General features: G+C 49.3%; 2 protein-coding genes across 2 annotated transcripts in view; both read right to left on the bottom strand.

The window, feature by feature from the left end:
* Positions 1–3,501: 3,501 nt before the first annotated feature.
* On the bottom strand, positions 3,502–12,536 carry ANKRD60 (ankyrin repeat domain 60). The gene is given in 5 exon segments (XM_059037099.2): positions 3,502–3,806; positions 6,001–6,166; positions 7,604–7,731; positions 12,376–12,440; positions 12,442–12,536. Coding segments are annotated over 5 exon segments (741 nt in total). The 5' UTR covers positions 12,519–12,536.
* Positions 12,537–13,571: 1,035 nt separating this feature from the next.
* Positions 13,572–25,647, bottom strand: part of LOC131741029 (serine/threonine-protein phosphatase 4 regulatory subunit 1-like) — a 70,774-nt gene continuing 58,698 nt past the window's right edge. Inside the window, 9 exon segments of the mRNA XM_067012964.1 lie at positions 13,572–13,654; positions 16,730–16,855; positions 19,187–19,202; positions 19,534–19,668; positions 20,686–20,802; positions 22,945–23,049; positions 24,238–24,305; positions 24,308–24,359; positions 24,620–24,805. Of these exon segments, the coding sequence (XP_066869065.1) occupies positions 13,572–13,654; positions 16,730–16,855; positions 19,187–19,202; positions 19,534–19,668; positions 20,686–20,802; positions 22,945–23,049; positions 24,238–24,305; positions 24,308–24,359; positions 24,620–24,805 (888 nt within the window).

Genomic DNA, 25,647 nt, shown 5'->3' with positions numbered 1-25,647 from the left:
AAGGCTGCTCTATTTGTGTATCTTATAAAAGCTCCCTTTTCGCAAAGGTCAGGGGGCAGTCTGACTTAGTAACACCAAGCGGAGACTTTCCTCTTGCCGGAATTAAAAGGATTGAGAGCGATGTGAAAAGGGAGTAACTCTCACCCTATGTTTCGGTGGCACTTACTGCAGCGTCAGGGCCAACTAAAGTCCCCTGAGGTGCCACCAGTGGGTGCCCTTCGCCTCCCTGGGAAAGTCTGGTTGGTGACTATGCTTCAGAGAAGGGAGCGTTCAGGCCTGAGATGGAGGAAGGACTCAGTGCAGCTGAACGCCCCCCCCCCCCCCCCGGACGAGTCTTTGGAGAGAGGCGGCCATGCGCCCAAGCCCTGGGCGGAGCTGAGAGACCCCGGGCGGCCAGGGCTCCAGAGGGGACAGCCAAGGCAGATGGAAGCGCGCTGGAGGGGCAGCTGTCACCAGCTTCCTTGAGCGAGTGGTCGGCCTCTCCAGAGGGGCCCCCCGGTTCCCAAGGGCTGTTTTCCAGGCTGACATAAGGCACACAGGGGGTGCTGAGGGGCCCTTCTTCACGTGGCCACCAAGAAATCCAAGGACGCTGGGCAGCACTTTCCGGGGGGCACTGCGCTCAGAAGTCATCAGTCTCACGGTGATCAGAACTTGAGAACCCAAGAAAGGCACCAAATGGTTCTCCTATTTGCCCCCACCCCCCGTCCATCATCAACAATCGGGCCCATGACTTCAGAAGGAGTCAAGCTCTCAGACTAGAAGAGCTAGCGTGTACTGAGTACCTCCTACCTCCCGGGCACTCCCCACAACCTTAGGGACCAGGCACCACACCCACCCTCCAACCTCCTGTACCTCAGAGCAGTAGGGAACGTGCCCAAGGCCACAGGGCAGGGCCACCAAGATGCAATGTGGGGTCCAAGCCCTGTATGTCCACACTACCCCGGGAGCAAGTCCACTCTGGCGACTGAGAGTCCAGCTTCATGGGAGATACACAAGAAGGAGGAGGGAGATGGATAGTATACTCAGACAACTGACAGCAGCGCCTTTCCGAGAGGAAGCCTGTCCCTCCCCACGCAGAGGTGAGGCCCACCTGGGTGATGGTAGACCCCCGCTGCTTCAGCACAAAAGACCATCCCCAATACCTCGGGCCTAAAAGGATTTCAGGGTCCTACAGAACTGTTTGAGATCAACCCCTTTTAAAAAAATGGACACTAATATGTATAAAATAGACAATTAAGGAGAACCTGCTGTATAGCACAGGGAACTCCACTTCGCTGTAGAGTAGAAACTAAAACAACATTGTAAAACAACTGTACCCCAATTAAAAAAGAAAAATTTCTGTTGGCTCCAAAGCACGACCCCAAGAAACTTCAAATGTTGAATGAAATTTTCTGCAAAGTGCAAGATGATGGCAACCAAACGCAGATCAAGTCTTCTGAGGCTACGGACATATTTTATTGAATAGGTGATACAGGCTTGTTTGAATATAACAGCTAGAATGTTAAGATTGTCTAAAAGGAAGAGCCCCCGGGACCTAGAGGACTGTTTCAATGACCCTGCCACAGACCGAGCAAAATGTCACCATGGAGAGTTTGCCGGCCAAGTGTTTAGCTGAATTGGGGGTGACAAAGACAGAGGGCTTCCCTCCAAAGTTTTGGGGACAAATGTCAGGCAGCTGGCTCCACTAACAATAAACACAGCAGAGCAAAGCTCCCGGAAAACACATGACTCTGAGTCACACCACTTGTTAAGTTAAAAGGGTGCCCAGGTGCCCCTGCCAACACACCTCATTAGCTAAATGAACTGACCCCGCTGGATGAGGTTATTTAATATCTGCCTATTGACTGTGGAGAACGTCTGCCACAAACAAGATCTGTTTTGACATTGTTGATGCTGAGCTGTCTGTTTTTCTCCTGACTATTATTTGTCAAACAGATTGCTGAGCTGGGTCCAGCCACGTCCACTGGGCGTAAAGCCACGTCACCAGCACGGCTCTTACTTGCCATGACAGCCATGACAGCGGGAAATGCGGCCAGTTAATGTAAAAGCGGAATCCAGTTCTTGGGATGTAAGTCAGAAAGAAGGGCGGCTGGCAGCTGGGACGCGGTGCCATCTTCCAGCACCTTAAGAAACAGAACTTCAACGGTCGAGAGACTGCTGCCACGCAGACTGACTCCGGAAGCTGTGTCAGGATACGGGGCTTCAGAGAAACATGTGTGGCCACGGGTGGAAGGGTGGACAACACTTCCCACCCGGCCGCACTCACGGCCATTCCCGCCCTGTGGCTTCAGAGCCGGGGGAAGGTCCAGCGAGTCTTAGGTTGCTTCTACCCGTCTCCCCAGTGCAATGAGTTAGCCGGACAGGGGTCAGCAGTCCCAGCCATGTGTCTCAGATCTCCTACTCCTTTCGTTCCGTACGCCGATCGTAAAATAATTCCGGCCAACGCTTAAACATCAGGACTGAGATCAACAAGCCAGGTTTCCAGCTCTGGGAAGCTCTGCAAAGATCTAGCTGCCTTTGGCTCACCTTTGTGCTACAGCTGAGCCACGGGGCCCCCTTCAGACAAGGGTGGGCCTGTCAGTCCGCCCCAGCCCTCACCCCTCCCTCTCGGCTCCCACCCCCAGCTCACTCACCCACAGGGCCGCTTTTGTGGGTGTCGAGCCCAGAGTTCAGCATAGACACTGCCCCACAGTAGGGATGCTGGGAGCTACCCCAGTTCTAGCAGGAAAGGAGAAAGCTAGCGGGAGGGGGGTGCTTGGACCTTTGGGGATGGGACAAAAGGAAAAAAGGAGCTGCCAGCTCGAATCCTCTCCCTTATGAACTCCTCCTCATCTTTTACACCGTCTCCTCCAAATCCAGTGCCAGCTTATCACCTTTCGCCAAGAGTAACCAGGCGCCCCTGTGGAGAACCAAGCTCTTAGATGCCCCCCAGGTCAGCCTGGCTTCTCCCCCAGCCCCACCTCAGAGTCAGGCAGCAGACCCCTCCAGGAAGGTTCAGGAAAACTTCTGGAACATTTCTAGCTTAGGGAGCATCTAGTGCCATGAATTTTACAAACTGAAATTCACAGGTCACACCGCCCACGACCTGGTGACGTTTGCCTGCGCAGGTTTTGTACCGTAACAACAGAGCTACTCTCCTCACAGCTATTACCCCTATTATGCCGATGCATTAGATGGTGTCCAGACGGGAGAGAAGGTAATTGGTTCCCATCACCCCAAGCCGCGTTACTGGATACAAGGAACAAATAGCTCAACATTAAAGGCTGGCATGGGAGCCCGTTAGGTCTGTGATGGATTTAGGAAATGAACACAAACTCACCCACTTCCATCAATACCCTCCTCAAGTCGTTTGCAAATAGGACAGAGGGCTTCGTGTCTGATTCAGAGGAACTGCCACGTTTCCCAGCCTTCCTCCTCACCCAAAGCCACTGGCCACCGTGGATCTGAACTCAGGAAAGTTACCCCAAGTCAGAGCTGACATGCAAACATTCCCAGGTGGAGCTACGTTTTGTTCTCCTCCTCGGGTCCAAACGCAGACCTGACTCTCTGCAAAGCCTTGTTCACGACAGGGCCCGTCGGGTCCTTTGTCCCCAGCTTCACCACCCAGGAGAAGAGGAACATCCGCCGCCTGCTCTGGCTGCGGTTCAGGCGGCAGCCGAGGGACATGGGCGTCTCCCCCTTGGCCTCTCTGTCGTCGATGGAGGCCCCATATTTGAGCAGGAGGCTGACACAGTCCAGCCAGCTCCTGGCTGCAGCCACGTGCAGGGGCGTCTTGCTCACGGGGGATCTGCCCTGACAGTTGGCACCTGGGAAATAAAGCTGGCTGAGGGAGGGCCCCCTGCTGGCAGGAGCCAACCTTCTGGAAACCCGTTCAAGAAAAGAAGCATGGGAAAGGCTGAGGCTGGGAAAGGAATGCTTGCAAGAACGAATAACCGAGTGCACAGAGGGGGGCACTGCTGCATCTCCCCCCTCCCACCCAGCATCTAGCACTGCCTGCCCCCCACCCCCACCCCATGCTTCTCTCCCGGCAGCCAATGACCTTCCTACAATGCCTGTACCACTCTCCCGCTCAAATCCCATTGTTGGCATCTACCACGCTTGGGGCGATGTTCTTGGTCTTTACTGCTCTATCTCACCCACCCCCCCCATCACTCCAGCATCACCCCCCTCCATGATCTTCCTCGCCCCACCCACACTCCGCTTACACCAGCCTTCTGGCTTTATCCTGTCAATATACCTGCTCCCTTATCCTGCCCCAGGATCTTGGCATATGCCATTCCCTTTGCTAACAACACTCTCATCCTTTTTTTTGTTTGTTTGTTTCTCCTGGGCTAACTCTGTGTTTCTTGAGGTTTCATTCACTTCCTCGGGAAAACCTTCCTTAGCCCTCCTCCCTACAAATCCCCCTGCATTTGTTCAGCAGACATTCTGCGTCTCCAGAACACACCATGCACGACTGACCATGGAATTAATTATTTGTAATAATTTGCTGACTTCCCTTCATAAACTCCACAAGGGCAGAAAACACACTTGTTTTGATCACTGCTGTTTTCATCCCCGGCACGGAGCACGAGGCCTGGAGAAGACAGGTGCCTGGGAAATGACAGATGACGGGCAGCCTGCCTCGTGGACAGACTTCACTTCGGCTGAATTCCTCACTGCCTCCTGCGGATGGATGGGCTAATGACAGGTGTCCAATACGGACCTGTTGAATTGAATCAAACAGTGGGTAACAGATATCACGACACAGAAAACAAGGCAATTCAATTACATGCAGCTGACATTTTGGTAGCCAGTGTTTATGAGCTATGGCTGGCCGGTGAGGTAGTTTTAAATAGGTTCTCACGACTCTTAGCCTCAGCCCCGGCGCCTCTTCATAGCCACTGTCTGCAAAGGGCAGAAAACTTTGCAAAGCTGGCTGTACATTTTTAACTGGTGCTTTCAAATACATCACAGTTCCGTCAGAGTGAAAATGACTTTTTACGAGCTTAACGGACTGCTGGATTGTGAAAAGCCCATATTTCATCTTACAACAGCAGAAGTGCAGGAAGCAGTGGAGGAAGGAGAGGAGGAGAGTCAGAAAAACCTCTACCCATCACAGACGTGCGGCCCCAGCATCCTGCCCGAGCATCTGAGATGCTTTCCCAGCTTGGTTGGTGGGAGTGGGGGAAACAACACAGAGAGCCTGGGCTCAAGGCCGAAGGCTGGGAAGGAGGGGTCTAACTTGGAGGCTAGTTGATATGGGAAACCCTCAGATGAGGCCCCCTCCTGAGCCCCAAACCATTGACCAAATAGCACATTCTTCCTTTTTCCCCCCGAGGAAGCCAGTGGCCTGGGATGTCTGCAGCTGTGTCTACTGCTGGTGGATGGTCTACACCTCAGTCAGTGGGCCTCTTTCCCCAAAAATACTCCACATCCAGGGAAGATAAAATGTACTCCCACAGAACCTCATGCAAAGCCCTTTAACTCGGAGACAAGGCAGGCTAAGGCTTCTATGTCCATGGACAGAGCGAGAGTGAGAGTAATTGCCCTTTGGTGGAGGAGAGATGAAAATAGGGTTTGGGGCAAGTTCAAAGAGCTTGGAGAAAGGAGACTGGCTGGCCTGCCAACCACCAAGGCAGGGATACCGGTTTGGGGCTAGACCTCTCGGACCACTGCAGAAACGGGACTTCGGGTGGGAAGAAATAACAAACAGGATGGGAATATCCCCAGCGGAGTGCCTGGTCGGACGCAATAAACCAGGAAGCCCTGTGACTTGGTGTCCTGAAAAGTCCATCTTCCTGAGCCCCGGCCAAGAGAGGGGACACAGCCTCTGATAAGCATGTCCAAAGACCTCCTCAGACAGGGACTGAGTGGCCCGACGGGGACCTCGATTGGTGGCTGACAGACGTGGGTCCGGGAAACCATTACTGAAGGGACCAGGAGGCAAAAAGCCGCTGTGTCCCGCTTGCCCTCAGAATAACCCCACGCTTGAACGTACTCAGCTGCTGTCAGAATTACCGTGTTCTAGAAGGCACTGAACAGCCTCCGAGTGCGCCCTGTGTGAGGCAACATACAGCGCCACGAACGCTCTCTGAGACATCCACTTCTTCCACCGCTTGTCATCAAAATGCTGCGCGTGTGCTGTTTTGCGGAAAGAATCTTCGGCAACGCCGAGGCGAGACAGCTGGGCGGGGTAAACAGAGTTACGCACGGGAGTCTGGGTGATTCCAGAAGTGCAGATACACCTGGCTGGCGGGTGACAGGACACTCTGGAGGGAAAGTTTGCTTGGATGCCACATGCGGGCTGGTGATGGGATCAGAGAGCCGAGAAGCTGGAAATGAGCCAGGGGGAGACATGTCTCTCTCTCTACACGTCCAGGAAATACGAATTTACCATCAGGCAGTCTCGGGAGGCAGGAAATCCTTCCTGTCCGTGTTTTGAAGAGAGAAAATAGCTTTGCTGGGTGTCCAGAGGAAGGGGGTTATGGCTCTGAAGGAAGACCCCAGCCGACGTGGCACGGCCTCCCCAGAGGGGCACAGGCTTCTCTGGAGATGTGATGGACCCTGGCCTTCCGGTCTATTTTTGGGCCCATTGTCTCCGTTAGCTTTGGGGACACTCTGAACTCTGCTCCCAGGTGAATAACAGCCCCGGGATGTAATCATCACGTGGAGAATTATGGCTCTGGGCACAGGAGGAGGACTACGGCCTCCGACAGAGAGGAACCCGGCCGCAGATGTGCAGCATCCGGTGGGGGGCGAAGCGGGGTGTGAGGGGCCCCCGGCGGGGTGACAGCAATTCTGGCTCAAGAGAGGAGGGCCTCACCCATCACCCATGTCCTGAGCAAGAGCCAGAAAGTCCAGGCACGGACAGAGAGCCAGAGGGGAAGCAAGGGAAGGCAGGGGAAGGGGAGAAAAGCAGGGAGGAACCAGAGGCTTAAGCAAACAGCTGGATGGGCCTTGCCCTCCCCTTATCCCCATCCCAGCCAGAAGTAAACTCTCTCTCCTCCACAAGCTCAGAGCTTCTCATTCGAATTTATTTTCCAGAAAGAACGTGCACTTGCCCCCTTGTGTCTGAATGATTCATCTTCACTGTTGGGTAGACACCCTGATTTCCTCCTCTTGCCTTCCAGCTCCCACCCCAGAGCCCAGCCAAGCACCCGGCTCAAGCCCTGGCCAAGAGTTAACGGCACCCACTGTGTTTCCAAGTCTCTCCCCCTTGGGTGAGGGCAGGCCCCCCGGAGGATATTCTGCAGCATTGGACACTCTGGGCCACACATTTCCAAGTGATGTGGAATTCTCCACCGTTAACTTAGGTTTTCAACTTTACAGAATAGACACATGAATAGAAAACGCGGCGCCCTGGCTCCTTTTGGGGCGCGGTGAGTGGGTTACAAGTCACAGCTACGTGGACACGGTGAAATCGCAAAAGCCGAACAGCAAATGGAAACACTCGACTTGATCATGATGACATGAGTCCTTGTTATCTTTCTCCTCTACTCTGAAACTTTTACCCAAATATTCACATTGAAGGCTAAGCGAATCCCCACAAACACACACACACGCCCACAATTTACAGCTGGTTCATGAAGTATAATATCCATTTAAAGAAGCACGAAAACACCTTACTGGAATCCCCTTCCACGGCCGCCAAACCCAGTTCCCTCCATCCATCACAATGCCAGATACATAATGAAATAATTCCACCAGGAACATCGTGGAACTTCAGCGTAGCGGCATCCATCAGAATTCCTACAGGGAATGATTTTTTCTTTAAAGAGAAAATTCAGGCATCAAAGATAAACTGTTACATTGGTTTAGCTAAGAGATTAACCTGACCTTGGGGATCACAGGGATCATTTGAGAACCTTGAGGACTGCTCTCATTTGATGACCCCGCATCGTCTGTCTGCGGTTATTGATGCTTTTTAGAAAATTCATTTGGCTTAGCTCAAAGAGAAGCCAAACCAAAAAGAAACCAAAAAGAAAAGAAAAAAAAAGGCAACGATTTATAAAATTCTGTAATTGTAACTGGACCCGTGGCAAAAAAAAAAACACATGAGTGAATAAAAGTCATTTCAGGAGGCAAACCCTAAGCAGAGCTACTTGAAGTATATATATATGTATATAAAATATACAGTTGTAAGTATATAACTGTATATTACAGGTGCGGCGCGACGCGGTTATACAAGTTATAGATGTTAAACTAAAATACTACCTAATTCTGGTTACTGTTGTCATCAGTTAGCTGAAAGAGGTAATAATGACAAACATCTGTTGGATCTTTCAAAGTGTAGAGTCTGCGGCAGCAATTCTCAACCTTGGCACTCCTGACATTTGGGGCCAGGTGACCCTCTGCCGTGGGGTCTCTCCTGGGCATTGCAGGGCGTTTAGCAGCATCCCAGGCTTCTACCCACGAGACGGCAGCAGCCCGCTCACCTAACCGTGACCCCTGGAATGTCTCTAGATGTTGCCAAATGGCCCCTGGGGGACAAAACTGCCCCAGTGGAGACCGTATGGTAATATAAGCATCTCAGTGACTTGGGATGGAAAGAGCTCCTTTCTCTGTTTGGGAGGTTCTCCCCCAAACAGCCCCTTCCTCATACGAAAGAATGGGGGCCGGGGGGTGGATCCACTCACACTTCCTAAATTCAGACCCTTTGGGGAGGACCATCAGAATTAGTAGAAGAGGACTGTGGAGAATTTGAAGAAAAATGCAGCTGTTTTTAGATTACTTTTTAAAATACACACACTTCTTCCTACATGGCCACCTGTAACCTAGCTGAAGGATAACAGAGTCATTTGTTTTCTCCCATAAGCAGTGCCAAGAATGGAACCTCTCAACTCTGCCCAGGTTGGATTATCGTTTATTCCGAGGAGAATTCATGAGTTTTTTGGTTTCATCTGCTGCAGGCGCGGGCGGAGGCTCGCATGGCCAGCAAACGGCAATGCTGGGGCTCCAGACCTGCCCTGCCTCGGGCACCATGTGACGTCAGCTCGCTCCAGACTTTGTTGGCGCCCTTTGGTCCCCAGCAACTCCAGATGGTGGATATAAACGCGGAACAGCGATTAGCAAATCTGTTAATTAGCGTCTTATTTGTGGTGCTAACACAGAGAATAATCAGTAATTAGTCTAAGTAAGACAACTTCCTAACAACTTTGAAAAAAATGGGGCACGGCTGTGTTTCCCTGAGAAAGACAAGAGCACCGTTCACACATGCTAAACAGCTCTTAGAGAAACCAGAGCACACTCTCCTTTTACAGGCAGGCAGCAACTGCCTTCAGCTTCGACAAATACTAATTATCACCAGCTAAATAAATTATTAGAGTTGACAACAGACGTGGAAAGGTGACCCGCCTCCAGGAAGATGTTCACCCCCCTTTAGACTTGTGTCTCTCAGGGTTTTCACGCATGTTATCTCATTAGATCCTCCCTGGCAACCTTTGAGGTGGGAAAAGAGGCATCAGGCTGGTGATTTATCAGCAGAAGCCCAAATTTCTTCTCCTGACGTGGTGTAACTTCTCTCCTTCTTGTTTGCCGTCAACAGTAAGGATGCAACGAAGCTGGAGAGAGGTCAAGCTTCTAACAGCTGCTAAGTGCTTGCTGAGTGACAGGACTGTGACATCAGTGTTAAACCACTCCATCCCTTTCATTCCCTCTTAGCTTCCTTGAATTTATCGCTCAGCATAGCTCATCGGCAAAAATAAATTAACGGAAGGGGTGCCAGACATCTGTAGTTCAGGACACGTAATTTTCGAATTACTTGTTTCGGAACTCTTACTAAGTCCTTCCATAGCTCGCTTCACTTTTAACACATTAAGTACAGGTACATCTCTTTCCAGATAAAACCTCGAAAATGCTCCAAAGCATCTTCCAGATACCCCTATAGCAAAGCAAGTACATCATGAAAAATGCATACCCGATTTCCAAGAGGGCAAAGGAAAGGATTTTGGCCTTCAATATACCTTCTGAGTCTCCCGAGTCACTTCTGCCTAAAGGGGGACACGGCACTGACAGTCCTAGAGCTAACGGGGCTCTGCTTTACAGATTAGGAAACTGAGCCCCGGAAGCGCAGGGCCTGGGAACATGATTCTCGTGGAGACCGGCTGCTTTCAGACCTCTGTCTCCATGGCTTCCTGGCCCCTGCAGTATAACTGCAGTCTCTCTGCAATATCGGCTGTTCACTTTCTCTGTGCAGCAGACCAGAGAGTTTTTTATATCTTCGTTTTCTTGAAGTGTTTTTGCATTGATTTCAACCGGGTGCGCAGATGTTGGAGCCTGGGGGCTTTGATCCTGTTCTCATATCCTAAATACTGTAGGGATTGGGGATCAGGACAGCCGGGTCCTCAGGATGGAGGAGGGAAGGAGACCGATGGAGGGAGAGATGGGGCTCTAGGGCCCTTGCCCACCACGGGGTGCCTCCCCCATGGGATTTGTCTGGACAGGGGGCCCTGGGGTCCTGATTCAGTCACAGTGAGCTCTAGGCGCTGGGTTTCGATTCCAGTTGGACTAGCTTTGAGCTCCTGACATCACAAGGGCACAGCTTGAAATTCGAGGTTCTGATACGAACTGGGTCAGTACCAGTATTCGGGGTTCAAACGTGGACACGGCTTGTTTTGAGATTTGGGGTCCCAATGAGGGCAGAGTTTGCTCTGGATTCGGGTTCTGATGAAGGCAAGGTTTGCTTTCTGTCTGGGACTCCTGGTATGGGAAGGGTCTGTTCTGGGATGCAGAGTCCTTCTGTGGGCAGGACTTGTTTTGGGATTTGGGGGTCTGATGTAGGCCTGGGTAGTGTGGCAACTGGGGGTGAGGAATCAGGTCTGCCCCGGGATTCGGGGGTCTTGATGGTGACAGGTTCGGCTCTGAGATTTGGAGTCCTAATATAGGTGGGGTTTGGTCTAGCATTGGGGGTTCAGGTGTGGATCAGGCTGACGTGGGATTTGGGTTTTCAAATACAAGCAAGCAGAGTTTGGCAAGGCTCGTTTTGAACTTTGGCTTCCTTACACAGATACGGCTGGCTTAAAGCTTGGAGTGTCAGTGTGGACGTAGTTTCTGTGGAGGTTGGAGGTTCAGATACGGGTAGACTGGACTTGAGTTTGGGGTCCTAGTGTGAGCAGAGTTTGTCTCATGTCTTGGAACCCTTCTGATGACACTTGGGCTTTGGGTTCTGCTGTCGTCTTGGTGAGCTCGGGAACTAGCTTTCAGATGTGGGCAGAGTTAACTTTGGATTTGGGGGTTCAGATGTGGGAGGAGTTCATTTTGGGCCCTGGCATCCTTACGTAGACAGAGATGGCTGATGGATTGGGGTTCAGATGCACAACTGGTTAAGCAGAGAGCGGGGCTCAGAATTGGGTGTACCTGCTCTGGGACCTAGGGTCATGATCTGGGTAGTAGGTTTCACGCTCTGGGACTTAGGTTTCTGCTGTGAGCCAGGGTCACCTGAGGATTGTATTTGAGGTTCAAACGTGCATATGGCTTGTGGAGAGATATGGGGTCCTGAAGAGGGCAGAGTTTGCTTAAGGCTTTAGTGTCCTTGAGCCTACACGGTTGCTGGGAGGATCTGGGTTTAGGATGGTCACATGGTTAGCCTGGGGATTGGGGGGTTCAGTCTTGGGCAGGTTTGTTCTTGGTGTGGGGGCCCTGAAGTGGGCAGAGCTTGTTCCAAGCTCTAGAGTCCTTGCGCGGACTTGTCAAAGGATTCGGGGTTCTGAGGTAGTCATGGCAACCCTGGAGAGTTGGGGCTCAGTCTTGGGCAGGCTTGTTCTGGACTTGGGGTCCTTGCACGGACGTGGCTGGCTGGAGGGCTGGGGGTTCTGGTGTCCCACAGCCCAGCACAGGGACTCGACGTTTAATTCCATCTGGGGTCCTGACACGAGCAGTTTTGCCCTAGGTTGTGAGGTCCCGCTGAGGACAGGCGTTTCAGGCTTGAGGTCTTGTGTGGCACTGCTGGCTTTGGGACTTGGGTCCCTGATGAAGACGTGGGAGTTTGAGGGTCTGGTGTTGGAGGGTCCTGCGGCGGCAGCGTCTGTCTCAGGATTTGGCGTCCTGACGTGGCCAGGGTTGGGCTCTGCTTGGCAGGCCCAACTAGACAGCCGGCTTTGGGCCTGGAGCCCCAGCACAGGCAGGGTTTGCTTGCGGGTTAGGGTCTTGCTGTGGGCAGGGTCTGCCCGGAGATTTGGGGTCTAACGTGAAGCTCGGCTTCTCTGGAGCTGGGAAGTCCCTATGTGTCCAGGCTTGGCTTTTCCACCCGGGGTTTCACGGGGGTGGGGTCTGTTTTGACATCTGGGGGTCCTCCTCTGGGCGGGCTTCCCTTCCCCCACTGCGGGTTCAGAGGGGACTGGGCGCCCCAGATCGAGGGAGTACACGGGGCTAAGAAAGGGGTCGGGCAGGGGCCACCTTGGTCCAGGTACCGGAGCCGCTGGAGGTTGAAGGGGATGCCGGCTATTAGGTCCAGCTCCTCTGAGCTCCCGCACCGTCATGTCGCTGCGGCAGCCTGTCACTCGGAACATCTCCCCGGAATCCTCCAGCAGCACCCGCATGACGAAGACGTCTGAGGCCAAGTCGAGCGCCAGCCTCACAGCCTGCGGGTCCCCGACGCGGCTCCGGCCTCGGGCGCGGGCGCGGGACTGCGCGGGGCTGCGCGGGGAGGGGCCGCGGAACGGCCGAGTCCGCCCCCCGCCCGGCCAGCCGGCCCGCAGCGGGGTCTGGGCGAAGGGCGCCCCCCGGCGGCCTGGCCGTCTCCTCCTCCTCCTCCTCCGCCGCCGCCGCCGCCCGGTGCCGGCCGCCCGGCCCGCCGCGCGTCATCGCCGCCCCCGGCGCGGCGGCCCCTCCAGGACGGCCGAGCCCCCAGCGCCCTCAGTGAAACGACGGGCCCGCCGTTAACGAAGGCGGCGCTCCACGTGGACGCGGGTGACGCGTCTGCGATAAGGGGAACGGGCCCGGGCGCTTCTAACACACTGGGAGGATGTATTGAGATCCATCCAGAGGCCTCACCGAGGCCGCGCGCCCCCAGAGCCAGCACGGCCGCAGCCCCGACTCCTCCTCGCCGCTTGCGCGCTGCTCTCACCTTCAGTTCCTTGAACCTGGAAGACGAGGAGGCTCGTGGCCGTTGTTAGGCAACTGTGACCTCCTCTCCATGTCTGCTTAAAATACGATCATAGCACAATTCGGGGCCAACTACCTGTAGGAATTATGCGTGAATAATGCTCTAAATCATCTTTGCATGCGTCGTCTACAGAGGGTGGTAAAGTGCAGACTTTGGCCATGCTTAAAAATCGTTATTTCTTAGCATGAAGGAAAAAACCAACATTGCAGACATATGACCCCTTTCAAGCCGATCTGGGCCCAACTTGACAGTGAAAAAACCTGATGCTTGGCCACTCCGGAAGTGGGAGACAGACCTTCCTGAGAATTTGCAAAGCTACATCAAAATCTGTCCATGTTGAAAACTCGAATTCTTGAAGTGAGAAAGGTGCTAATGAAAACACTTAGCAAGGAGGAAATGTCCACTTGGGGAAAAGCTGAGACGGTTCTATTGTTGAGATGCCTTTCAAGGCAGCTGTACCTGTGAGAAACTATCTTGTGCTTTTCCATTAATTCACCAGAGGAGGCCGAGTGCTCAAGAAAACAGGAAGCTTCCCTTCAGTCGTCAAAACACAGACACTCAACACTGCACCTAAGAACAATTAACACGTGAAGACCTAAACTGATGGAGAAGCTACAGGAGAGAACAGCAAGGGCAACCAGAACAATCTTAGAAAAATCTCAGTTGTTACCAACGAAGAATAAAATGCAAGGTTTCAACATACTTTTTGCAGGGAAGTTAGTCATAAAAATAGCTGTCCACTGGAAAGGCATTCATATTAAATTATAGAAGAATTTTAACACATAAACTGAAAATTTAAAGGTTAGATTATTTACCAAAGAGTCTCAACAAATCTCTACCAGCAGGATTTGCCTGATTCAGCAGGCAAATCCTACACATCACAACACCAACTGATTTGTTTTTTCCTTAATGTAAAATGAAGCTCTGCACAGAATACAAGATTCCAGTTGAGTAATTCTACTTGCTGCTAGATCAACAGATTTTAACAACATGATAATCTCAATTTCTAGGCAATAAAAAAAATTAAAAATTGCTTGTTACTGAAGCAAAACAATACCTCCATCTATTTACTTTAGGCAAGTACTAAATACAAGATAGATTGATTTTTTTTTTTTCTTAATATGTAGTCTCCAATGTATTAACTCACTCTTTGCTGAAGTTGTCAAAATGCTATCCTGGGTTGCAATGTGAAATTCTCATACATATGCCTTATTTTCTTTGGCACGGTATAGATTCCTTCCTTTCTTTTTAAAGAGTCAGCCCAGTGGAATCTGGGGGAGGGGAAAACATCCTGTATACCAGGAAATTCAATATATAGCTCCAGAAATTTTATCTCTAAAAAAAAAAGAAAAGAAAGATAAGAAAAAGCTCCAAGGGAAGAATGGGAACAGCTAGCGTGCCCTTTGCAGCTAGCTCCTGGATCCCAAATGGGCTGCTCTTTCCTTCCCTTATGCTTGCCTTTGAGAAGATAAAAATAGAAACAAGAAAAATAACTTCAGCATACACGTATGCAGAATTTAATCAATTGTTTATAGAGCCTTGAGTTATTAATTAATGTAAAACCTATTTACATTCTAGAGTCCCTTTCTCTTAGTCTAAATTTTAAAAGCACGAAATCTAAGTTCTGTGTACTTCGATTTGAAAAGTATCATAATTTAACCTCCCAAATCACTGGTATTTGTGTTCAACTATATAGAGTGATCAGAACTATGATTTCCTATTTTTTGTTAAGATTCTAAAGCATCAGATATAAAGTCAATATCCATGCATCTCAGTGATCAACTTCCCCCCACCCCCACGTTCTTAAACAAATGATAATATATCCATATAAGAATGAAAATCTTTCTGCTTTATGCCTCTATCAAAGGCCAGTACCTATCTTTATGGAAACAGTTCCTGCAAGAAGAGGAGGGGGTGAGTGCTTGAGGAAAAGTTCCGAGTACAGTTTACAACAAAAGTACAATATCAGAAAGATTGCCATAAATCAGTCTTTAGTAGATTTCTTTATCACATTTTTCAAAAGTAAACAAATTGGGCTATATTTGCAGCAACTCAAAGTGGAGCATAAATTTAAATGATGTATTTGTTCTGTCCACTGATAGGAGGCTAATCTTACATTAATATATTTCCTTCCTGTCAAGAGTTATTTACATATGTACAGTATTTCAGTTAAAAATAAAATATAATACCGTAAACTATATTTTATAGGAAAGCATGAGGGAAGCCAAATATTCAAGTCTATCAAAGACTTAAAAGCTTCTAATAACGTACTTTATTTTGGGGGAGGAGGTGTTGGCTGGGGTTTGAATAATATCGTCTGTAATAGAGAAAACAAACCGCTCACAGACAGTCTGATGCCAAGGGGGTTCCCCCCGCCACCTCAGTGAGCCACCCGGTTCTACAGCCTTTTCACAGATTTCCTGATCAGGCAGACAGGGGCACAGAAGCGCAGCACAGGCCGGGCCACCTGGGACCCCTGCCCGTCCCAGCAGTAGCTCCTGTGAGTGCAGATGGGAAAGGGGTCATTTGAGCACACGTCAGAGTTTCAGAAATCTTTCCTCCCTGGGCAGGTATGACACAATCGGTGCCCCTTCAAGGTATGGTAAGCAGCATATGCCGCACATGAAATGACCAGACTGTGAGTGATCACAGACTGGTTAATTCTGGTTTTCTAGCATGGTAGTGTCTATACTGTTCCACCGCTTTGGTTCTAGGGTGGCAGAAAAGGAAACACCTTGGTCCCTGTCGGACTACAAAGCTAAGACAGTCTCTCCAGTGACTTCAAGATGAGGGTTACCGGCATTTCTAAAATACACTGAAGAGAAAAAACCATGAAATTGAATCACATGTGCCGTGAACTGTGTTCAAAAACATACTCTGGTTGGGGATTTTTTTTTTTTAAACCATGTCTCAGGACAATAAACCATTTTTCATAGAGTAAGTCCTTTAAAATGATAACATTGCTTGAATCAAAGAGTATTTCCTAAATTTTGAAGACAAACTTCTAAGAACAGGCATGCATATTTTTTCAACTATAAATAAAAATCTTTTAATATTATCTTTTCTTCCCTCCAGTACAAAAGAATTGGCAACACAGAACCCAGGAAGGGGGGGAGCAGGTTGCTGGCCAGGTGGGGTGGAGGATGGGAGGAAAGTGGCAGCAGAGGGATATGCAGGGCAGGAGATAAGCTGTTCTCCTGAATACGTGGTGTAGAAGCGAACTATACAAGGGACACGGTACATTAAGTCCTGTTCAGGTTTAAAATAACTGACTAGGTTGGGGTATAAACTTTTTCTGACTGACTACAAAATGAATACCATTAAAACCTAACCATAGTTAATGCTTAAATTGACTACCTTTCATAATCTGTCTGTCGTAACTTAAAGTTTATAAAAGTTTCCCTCATTTCTAGAAGACTATGTAATATTTTGCATTTCAGCATGTTTATTAAATATACAACTGAGCTATCTTAATTCTTAGTCATTTTATGATAACGTAATTTATGCATAAAAATTAACATATCAATTTATATAATAGATCTGAAGTACGCTACCACACAATTTGCCACAATTCCCTAAAGAGGAGATTTAGCTGCTGCCTGATTAAGTTTAAAATCTGTAAGCTCAGAAAAATGGTCCACGTACCCTTTTCCAACAGTGTCTGTCTTAGCGCTTTGGCGAGCAAAAGCCCTACGTTTGGCACAGGGTCTGACGCAAGGCTTAAAAGGCTAGGGAGTAAGTGTTCAACAAACTGGTCCACAGGATACACTCCTCACTCACCACTGCCTGTGATGAAGAGAAAGCCAGAGCCAAAAAACGGACCTTTTTCAATAGTGATGAGCACAGATTTTCTAAAAACATACACTTCTGTAATTCTAAAGAAGTAATTTCAGGGTCTTTTGGTCTGAGGAGTGTGTGTGTGTGTGTGTGTGTGTGTGTGTGTGTCAGTGGTTGAGAATCTGCCTGCCAATGCAGGCAGGGGACACGGGTTCGAGCCCTGGTCTGGGAAGATCCCACATGCCACGGAGCAACTGGGCCCGTGAGCCACAACTACTGAGCCTGCGCGTCTGGAGCCTGTGCTCTGCAACAAGAACAGCCGCGATAGTGAGAGGCCCGCGCACCGCGATGAAGAGTGGCCCCCGCTCGCCGCAACTAGAGAAAGCCCTCGCACAGAAACGAAGACCCAACACAGCCATAAATAAATAATAAATAAAAATTAAAAAAAAAAATCTCAACCACCAAATTTGGTTAGAAACACAGTTAACACTTTTATAATTCATTACCAAGCACTGGGGTACAAGTGGTGTAATATTTGGTGGGGAAGGCAAAGGCTTTGGAGTCAGAGAGGTCCAGGTTCAAAACCTAACCTGGTCACTTCTAGCTTCGTGGCCATGAGTAAGTGGCTTCCCCTTTCCGGGCCTCGGCTTCCTCACCCGTCCCATGGAGTAGCAACGGGGATGGCAGATCGTTTTTGCAAAGGCTAGCGTAGCGCCCGCCAACAAAGGTTGGGAACCTTCATGCCTGTTACTCACCAGAGCTCAGGCTTTGAGGACAGGGGCCACGCCTATCACATGACAGCCAAATCCCAGACCCCAATTCAGTGCCCAGCCCTCTGTGACCAAGTGGCATTTACTGCTGCTCTACTTACAAAGAGTCGTACGTGGATTCTCCCATTTCATTCTCATAGCCAGCCAGGGAAATCAGACTGAGCCTAGTTTTGCAGGTGAGTCCAATGTTGTGGTGATACCCAAAGGCTCAAGACCCACGGGCAGCAGCAAGGTGGAGATTCCAAGGCAGGAATGTGGACTCTAAACCCTGTAGCTCTTCCCGCTACAGAGTAACAACAGCAGCTGATATGTGCTAAGTGCTCTCCAGGTTCCTGGCACCGAGCTTGCTCACTCGGATGCGTCAGCTCACTAAAGCCTCAGGGCCACACCAGGAGGCAGGCCCGTACCACAGGAACTCCGTTTCCCAGAACACGGAAAGGCCGTGCAGAGAGGGTGCTTTGCCCAAGGCCACCCAGCAGGGAAGCAGTAGACTCAGGCTTCAAGTAACAGGTTTGGACTCCAAAGTCGGCCCCCCTAACCTCCAGGCTGCGGCCTCTCCCTGCATTTAAATAGTAATCCACGTGCTCACAGGGAGGTTCTCTTGGCCGAGGCCACTTGCCTTTTGTTTGTGTTACCGTAGGTTTTCTAAATCTTTAATGAAGGCACACCAAAAAACTGATTTTTCTTGAACAAAATTAGTTGGTGCCTTTTCCTTCTGTTTCATCGCGGATTGCCTAAATCTCAGAAAAAGAATTTTAAAATAAAAGCAAAACTATCTCATTTACCCTTTCTCTACGAAATAATGGGCAGTACTGACTTCTTCATGGAAGTGTGTGGTTTCAGGCCTGTGGTGTGTGACTTTGGCATTTATCCTGCCTCCCACTGCCCTTCTGCAAGTAGATGGCCAAAGTACCCCTGTGATACCCTTGTGGGCCTCCAGGGGGCCCTGGTGAGTTCTTCAGTAGGGAGGCCGGGTGGTTCCTGGCGGAGAGAAAGGGGGCTGCCGCGGGGCCGGGGGTCGGGTAGAGCCCAATCACAGCTTTACTGTGTTACTGACAAAGCCGGGTGACGGGTACGCGCAGGTTCATTCTACTGTTCCCTCCACCTTTGTATGTGATATACCGTGTGCATGAAGAAAAGTTAAAACCGTTAAAATAACACTTTAGCAAAAAGAAAATCATGGCTTTACACTTCCTGGGTGATCTTGAGCAAGCTACCTAACCTCTCTGGGCTTCAACTCCCTCAGCTAAAGGAAGTGGTCTAAAAGTTCACGGGTGCAACGAGCTCAACACCTGGCAGACCTCACCGTTAGGAGCAGATGTAGGACAAGGTGCCCGGCACACAGAGGCGATCAAAGGTGTCAGCCATCCTCCCCAGCCAAACGTAAATCACGCCCTCGTTTCCAAGATGCTAAGTAGAGAGGGGGACCCGAGGAACTGACCTTCACCTGCAAGAGACGAAGTGGTCTCCGAGCTGCCCCACTGCCGCGCTCCTCATCCCGCCTTCCTCCTTGCCTACGGCGGTGGGCGCAGTGGGGAGCAGCCCTGGGCCGGACGTGACGGGAGCACGGTCTGGGCCTGGCCCCCGCCCGCCTGGGTGGGAAGTGCCCGAGAGCGGAGGGCTGTTCCTGCTCCGTCTCCAGCATCTAGAGCAGGCCTGGCACACGGCAGGTGCTCAGTCACCATCCACAGGATGACTGCACGGAAGCGCTGGGTAACCGTGGGCAAGTCCCTTTTCCACACTGGGCTGTCACAAACTCCTGTGAGATAAGGGGGCTCGGTCCGCTGCTCCCCAAGTTCCTGGCTAGTCCTCCGGGGCTGAGATTCTTTGCCTGGCGCTGTGTCTTGATATCACACGGCAAACATATGTGCAGGGTAGATGCTCCCCCCAGGCCCTGCTAACCTGACAAATGAAAGCAAACGCTTGCCTTCCGACCCACTTAGAACAGTGCCAGAATCTTAGGATGAGTTCATTGATGAAATTTAACCCCAATGCACTTTCACTGTTGGAAAAGAACTTCTGCAGAATTGCTACAACCTGTGAAAAATGTCAGAAGAGCGAGTTTAGAGTGCTGCCATCTACTTGAATTATGAACACTGCTCTCCACGGAGACTAGGCATTTTGATGCGCCCTCCACCTTTCAAAAGGATTTATAAGCGCGGGGGAAAGTCATTTTTGTCACAGTGGTCATTAGAACACAGAGGAAAAAAGATGTTTAATGTATGGCGATACACACACACACTCACACCCATAAAACCTTTCATAAAAATGAAATGTAAAAAGGGACTGGCGTTAGAAAAATACATTATTAATCTTAAGATTCCAAATTTTAGAAAACGTCCCCTTGCATAACAACTAAATCGTTACCTTTCAGAACATGTCATTTTTATAAAATTTTAGCACCATCAGAGTACCTTAGTAAATATTTTCAAATGAGATTTTGTTTCCTCAGTATTCAGCTGGTATAAGCCCACATAAAACAGGATCGGCTTTTCTTTGCTGGAGTTTTTGCTCACTAACTACTTTTCTACAAAACCGTGCTGGAGAGTCAACCCAATCTGCGCTTTAAAGAAACACTAAGCCATTGTTTAAAGAGTTTCATACATAAGGTAATTTATCCACAATTTTCATCACTCAAGCATACTGCTTAACAAAAGAGCTATCTTACATATTGATAAAACTACAATACAGGGCTTCCCTGGTGGCGCAGTGGTTGAGAGTCCGCCGGCCGATGCAGGGGACACGGGTTCGTGTCCCGGTCCGGGAAGATCCCACGTGCCGCGGAGCGGCTGGGCCCGTGAGCCGTGGCTGCTGAGCCTGCGCGTCCGGAGCCTGTGCTCCGCAACGGGAGAGGCCACAACGGTGAGAGGCCCGCTTACCATAAAACAAACAAACAAAAAACCTATAATATAGTTCCTAATTTCAAAACTTAAAAGCTGCTTTCATGGGTAAATGGACAAATTAAGCCCAGAAAAAATAAAGACGTCAAAATGGAAGAAACATAAATATTCCTTTTTCTAAAAATCATAAACAGAAAAGGTCACGATTCCTTACTAGCTTGAAGGAGATCCACCGAACTTCAGAAACTTTATCTGCACACAACTTTAAGGCAATAGGCACTAAATAATCATTAACATCATTGGGATTAGAGAGCTCCAAAATCAGTATCAGCTGTGTTTGAAATTTAAAAAAAAAAAAAAGAAATTGTTTGGGGGGTGAAAAACACATTATCAACCTCTCTTTATTCTCATTTCATTTTATAGATAAAAATAGCCAGGCTGGGAGATCAACGGAAGCAGAAAGCTGAGTGAAAATGGCCACGCAAAGAAAATTGGGGGGAAAATATCTTAATTCTGCATCTCCCTCTCACACACAAATCAAACAGAAAGGAAATAAATTAAACTTTGTAAAACAGAGGCTGAGAAATTTATGAATAGGGATTCAATATTTCAACTTTAGGTTATCAGTTCGAAAGCACATAAAACTTTAAAAATCAGATAACATAAAAATAGCCGGGACGCTGAAGTTCCCAAAGATCAACAGATCAAGGGAAAACAAATGAGATTTCACTGTCTCCACAGTGTTCCTGAAGCTGCAAATTAAATTTTCTGCTTTTGCTGGCCGGCTCACGCACTGTTCACGAGCCTTTTTCAATCCAACAAGGTCCACCTGGAGAGAACGCGAGCACAAGCTCTTTACTCGCAGGGAAAAATTCGTAAGATGGCTGGTGGGAAAAACCTACTACCAAAGCTTTCACTGTTTTCTAAACGGCGAAGGGGAGGAGGGTATGAAAATAAATGGCATTATTTCCACACTGGCAAAGAAAGGAAATGAAAAAGAGATTGGAAGGAAGCTAGAACCAAAAGCCACGAGTGCCGGTGAATACTTTCATATCAAAAAGCACTGTTTTCAGAAAAGTGATACCAATATCGTGGGCATGGAAGCACAGCATTCGTATCAGTGGCTTTGGCTTCAATAACCACCGCAGAGATGTTAGTTAGATAGCCCGCGCTCGGAGATAACGCCGTCGGGCGAAGCGAGCCGAGCCGGCCCGGGCCCGAGCCGGCCCGGGCCCGGGAAGCAAGTCATCGCAGCCGCCACCGGCTCCAGCTCCACACCGTCCCCGTCGCTGGTCCTCGGTCCCAGGAAGCCGGGAAGCCGGTCAGCCGGTCCCCAGCCCCAACTCCATCCCCGGTCTCCGGCCCCCGACCCCATCCCGAGGTCCCCTGTCCCCGACCCCATCCCCACCCCCACCCCCAGCCCCAGCCCCAGCCCCGGGAAGCAGGTCAGCCCGGCCCGAGACGGACCTCGCCGAGTTCCGGCACTCAGCCGCTAGAGGGCGCGATGCCTTCACGGAAAAAAACGTGCGCCTGTTTTTCCTCGGTTCTCTGAGAATATACGTGGGGAGCATGGCATAATGACTGAAACCTCAATCTCTCAAATTAAGCATAATGATTAAGGATCACAGCAAAGAAAATCTTTTAGTTTGCCCCTGGCATCGGCCAAATCATACCCTGAATAGCCGCAAAAGCCTGATGGATTTCTACAGGGAAGACATTATTTGAGAGATTTCCAGTTGAGGGCAAGAAAAATGAAAACTAGAGATACTGAAATAAATCTTGACAAGGTGAAAACTAAAACCCAAACAACAACACCACAAGCAAATCCACTCAATACTGCGGAAAGCACATTATACACCTCGGGACGGAGCATTATTTAAAGTGACACTTTCACTCTTTTAGAATCACTAAAACCTTGAACATTCCTCCTGCTGGCACAAAATGGGGAATTAAATAACTCCTTCACACACAAAATGATGTACAGATCTGAGCCACCTTCGGGGACGTTTTTATTAAATAATCGCTTCATCTGGGTTAGACCTTTTCATCTCTCTCACTGTAACATAATCGTCCTTAGTGGCTGAAGTGTATAAACGGCGCTGCGCCCTCACACAGAAGGCTACGCTCAGAATGCTGAAGAAAGCTTTGGCAAAACCTGCTCCGATTAATAGGGAAATATTGAAGAGCGGGTGATTCATCTTTCACTTGGTTCAAATACACTGGCTCACAGAACAGCACAACGCTCTAACTCCACAGTGACTCTCGCCCTGCCTGCCTCTGAAAATGAATGTCTCCCCAGAGACCGTGGTATTTGTAACTTAGAGCTTTGGAATTCAGTTTAGCCCTTAATAAAAACATAATCTCTTTATCCAAAAGAACACTCCTACTGCTACTTTAGAAATCAATTATAAGGCAGGGAAATTAAGAACTATTCCATCTACCTTGCCTTCTCATAACCCCACACAGGCTTTACTTACTCCGCCAGTCCATACGGAAACCTCCAATTCCTGCCGTTATCGGTCACTACAAATTCTTGAAGCTGATAAAGATATTCTCTCCTCTTGTCTTCATGAAGCAACTATTTTTTTAAAATGTATATATAAATAAAAATATATAATCCTTCAAAATGTCCCCAAATAGACTGTTTTATTATGCTTCAGATTATACATTTGTCACCGGCCAGAACCGTGCATTTCCCTGACGGCTTGTACTCCATTACCCAGTGTGGCTGTGAATTAGCTTTGCTGTTAACAGACATCCAAGGCATCCCTGATTGCTTCCAACCTTTCTCCCCTGGTTCGTGTATGTGCTTGTGTGTTTCTACACGCCCCCTACTCATCCTTCTTTCACAATTTCCTGCCTGAAAAAAAACCAAGCATGTGTGTGCTCGGAAGATAATGCCCCGGCTGCTTCCCAGGGAGGCAGCACTGCTCGTGTGCTCCTGCACCAGACAGGAAAATCTCCAGTGATGCAGCATGCGCCAGACTCCGTCAAGGGCAGCTCCTGGTCATGTGGACGCGAGTAATTAGTTTCTCCAGGTCATTTTTAAGCTCTTAGTTTTACGTTCATCATTTCTCTAGGGCGGGGATGGGCGGGGGTGCGGGGGGGAGGCAAGAAGGGAGGCAGCAACATCTTGCAAGAAAGAGCCCTGCAGAACTGAGATTGGATTTCAGCTGGGCTCTTCCCTTAGGTGACCCCGGGCAAGTCACATGCCACCCGGGAGCCCAGTTCCTTCTTTCTCAGAGTGTGCTGGGCCATCTGTCTACCATCCTCCATGCAATTAGAACTCTAAGGGACAGGAAGATTAGGAGGAAAGATAAAAATATTTACCTATCACTGAAAGAATGCCCACTTTAAGATTTTGGATGATATGCTTCAACTGAAGAAACCCAGACAGCTGTTTCTGGTTTTTTTTCCACTGATACTTCACATAGCCAGGGTTTTAAAATATTGTATTGGGACTTCCTGGTGGTCCAGTGGTTAAGAATCCACCTTCAAGCGCAGGAGACGTGGATTCGATCCCTGGTCGGGGAACTAAGATCCCACGTGCTCAGGGCAACTAAGCGCACACACCGCAACCACTGAGCCCGCGCGCTCTGGAGCCCACGTGCCACAACTAGGGAAGCCCGGGCACTGCAACAAAGAGCCCGCATGCCACAAAGAAAGATCCTGTGTGCCGCAACTACGACCCGACACAGTCAAATAGATATATGAAAATTGTCTTGAAGAGGGGAGATTTGTTTTTTGTTTTAATCTTTCTTCCTACCTTTAGAAAGTCATACAGGTGTTTCAGAAGTCCTATTCGTACTTCATCGAGGTCCTTTAAAAATCCCCAAGGATCACAGCCAGCTCGTGGATGGAGAAGGCTAGGGTCCGACAGACCTTCCACTGGGGGAGCGCAGAGACATACGGACTGCAAAAGGCAAGCACAATTCAGTGTTATCGAGAGCGTAAGTGGCGTTTGCGGAGCCAAACTGATACTGCCAGGGGTTGACCACTTAAAGCTTCATTTGATCAGAGACCAGCAAACAAGCCAATGGCGGCCACCTAAAATACAGGTCAGTGAGCAGCCTTGCCACAGCTTCCCTTTCTCCCTAATTAGATGACCCATCCTATTCTGTGCCTGCTCCTGAAAAGGCTCCTTTTACCTGCACGTCGGAAGCCAGCATCTCGTACGTATCTTTCAGGCAGTGCCAATTCTGCCTGCCCAGGGTCAGCGCCACCCCCAAGACGCTGTAGGCACAGTGTTTGGCTATGTCGGTATCAACGGTCTGGGCTCGAGCTGGGTCGATCGTGGACACATACTCATCTAGCAGGGGGTGAGGTATTATACCCTGGGAAACAGGAGAGAAAGGGAACCATCATACTTGCGGTAGAGAAGAACACACATGAAAGACGAGGACATTGGAACTTGGAGGTGAAAACAGCAAAGCGGGAGTATAAGAGGAACAAGACGCCTTCCCAAAGCTCGGGGCTCTGGATTGCACGAACTTCTTGTTTGGCATGTAGTGCGTCGGCTTGGTCTAAAGTTAAAGCAGTGGCCACGCTCATCTTTTCCAAATTGGTCCAACACTGGATATCACAGAGCACAGTCTAGAATATCAACGTTTGGCTGGTGTGCTACACGCAGCTCTGGAGAATGCAAACTAGCCCCTCTTTTCTCATTAACTGCCCCCAGCACCTATGGCCGGGGCCCCTACACTCTTCTCAGTACTACCTTTTTCCAACTGATGGGATACTGCCTTCCTAAGACATCACCCACTTACCTTCTTCTCTGCAAGGACAAGGGGATACAATAATTAAAAACCTTTAAGAGAACTTCCATAGCACTAGAAGCTAATCCACAAGACAGAACAAAACCAAACACAGTTCAACAAAGGAAGCTGTCGAAAACTTTGCAGACCAAAAAGGAGCTAAATGGCTTGTATAAACAGACACTAAATATTAAGGTATACATGCCAAATTCTTTTCTCATATTTGATTTGCTTTATTAAAATACCTCTGAGATTGTTCAGAAGACTTTAAACAATAATTGAGAATTTATGTTTTTTAAGTTAGAGAGGAAATATCAGCAACACAGATTGTGAACTAAGATATGTCATTAATATTGATGGAAGAAAAACATTTGGTTCCAACAGCCGTTCTTAAATTTAACTTCCAGAAAATGTAGTGTTGA

This window comes from Kogia breviceps, chromosome 14 (assembly GCF_026419965.1).
Source record: "Kogia breviceps isolate mKogBre1 chromosome 14, mKogBre1 haplotype 1, whole genome shotgun sequence".
NCBI lineage: Eukaryota > Metazoa > Chordata > Mammalia > Artiodactyla > Physeteridae > Kogia > Kogia breviceps.
This window is presented reverse-complemented; position numbering and strand designations above follow the sequence as displayed.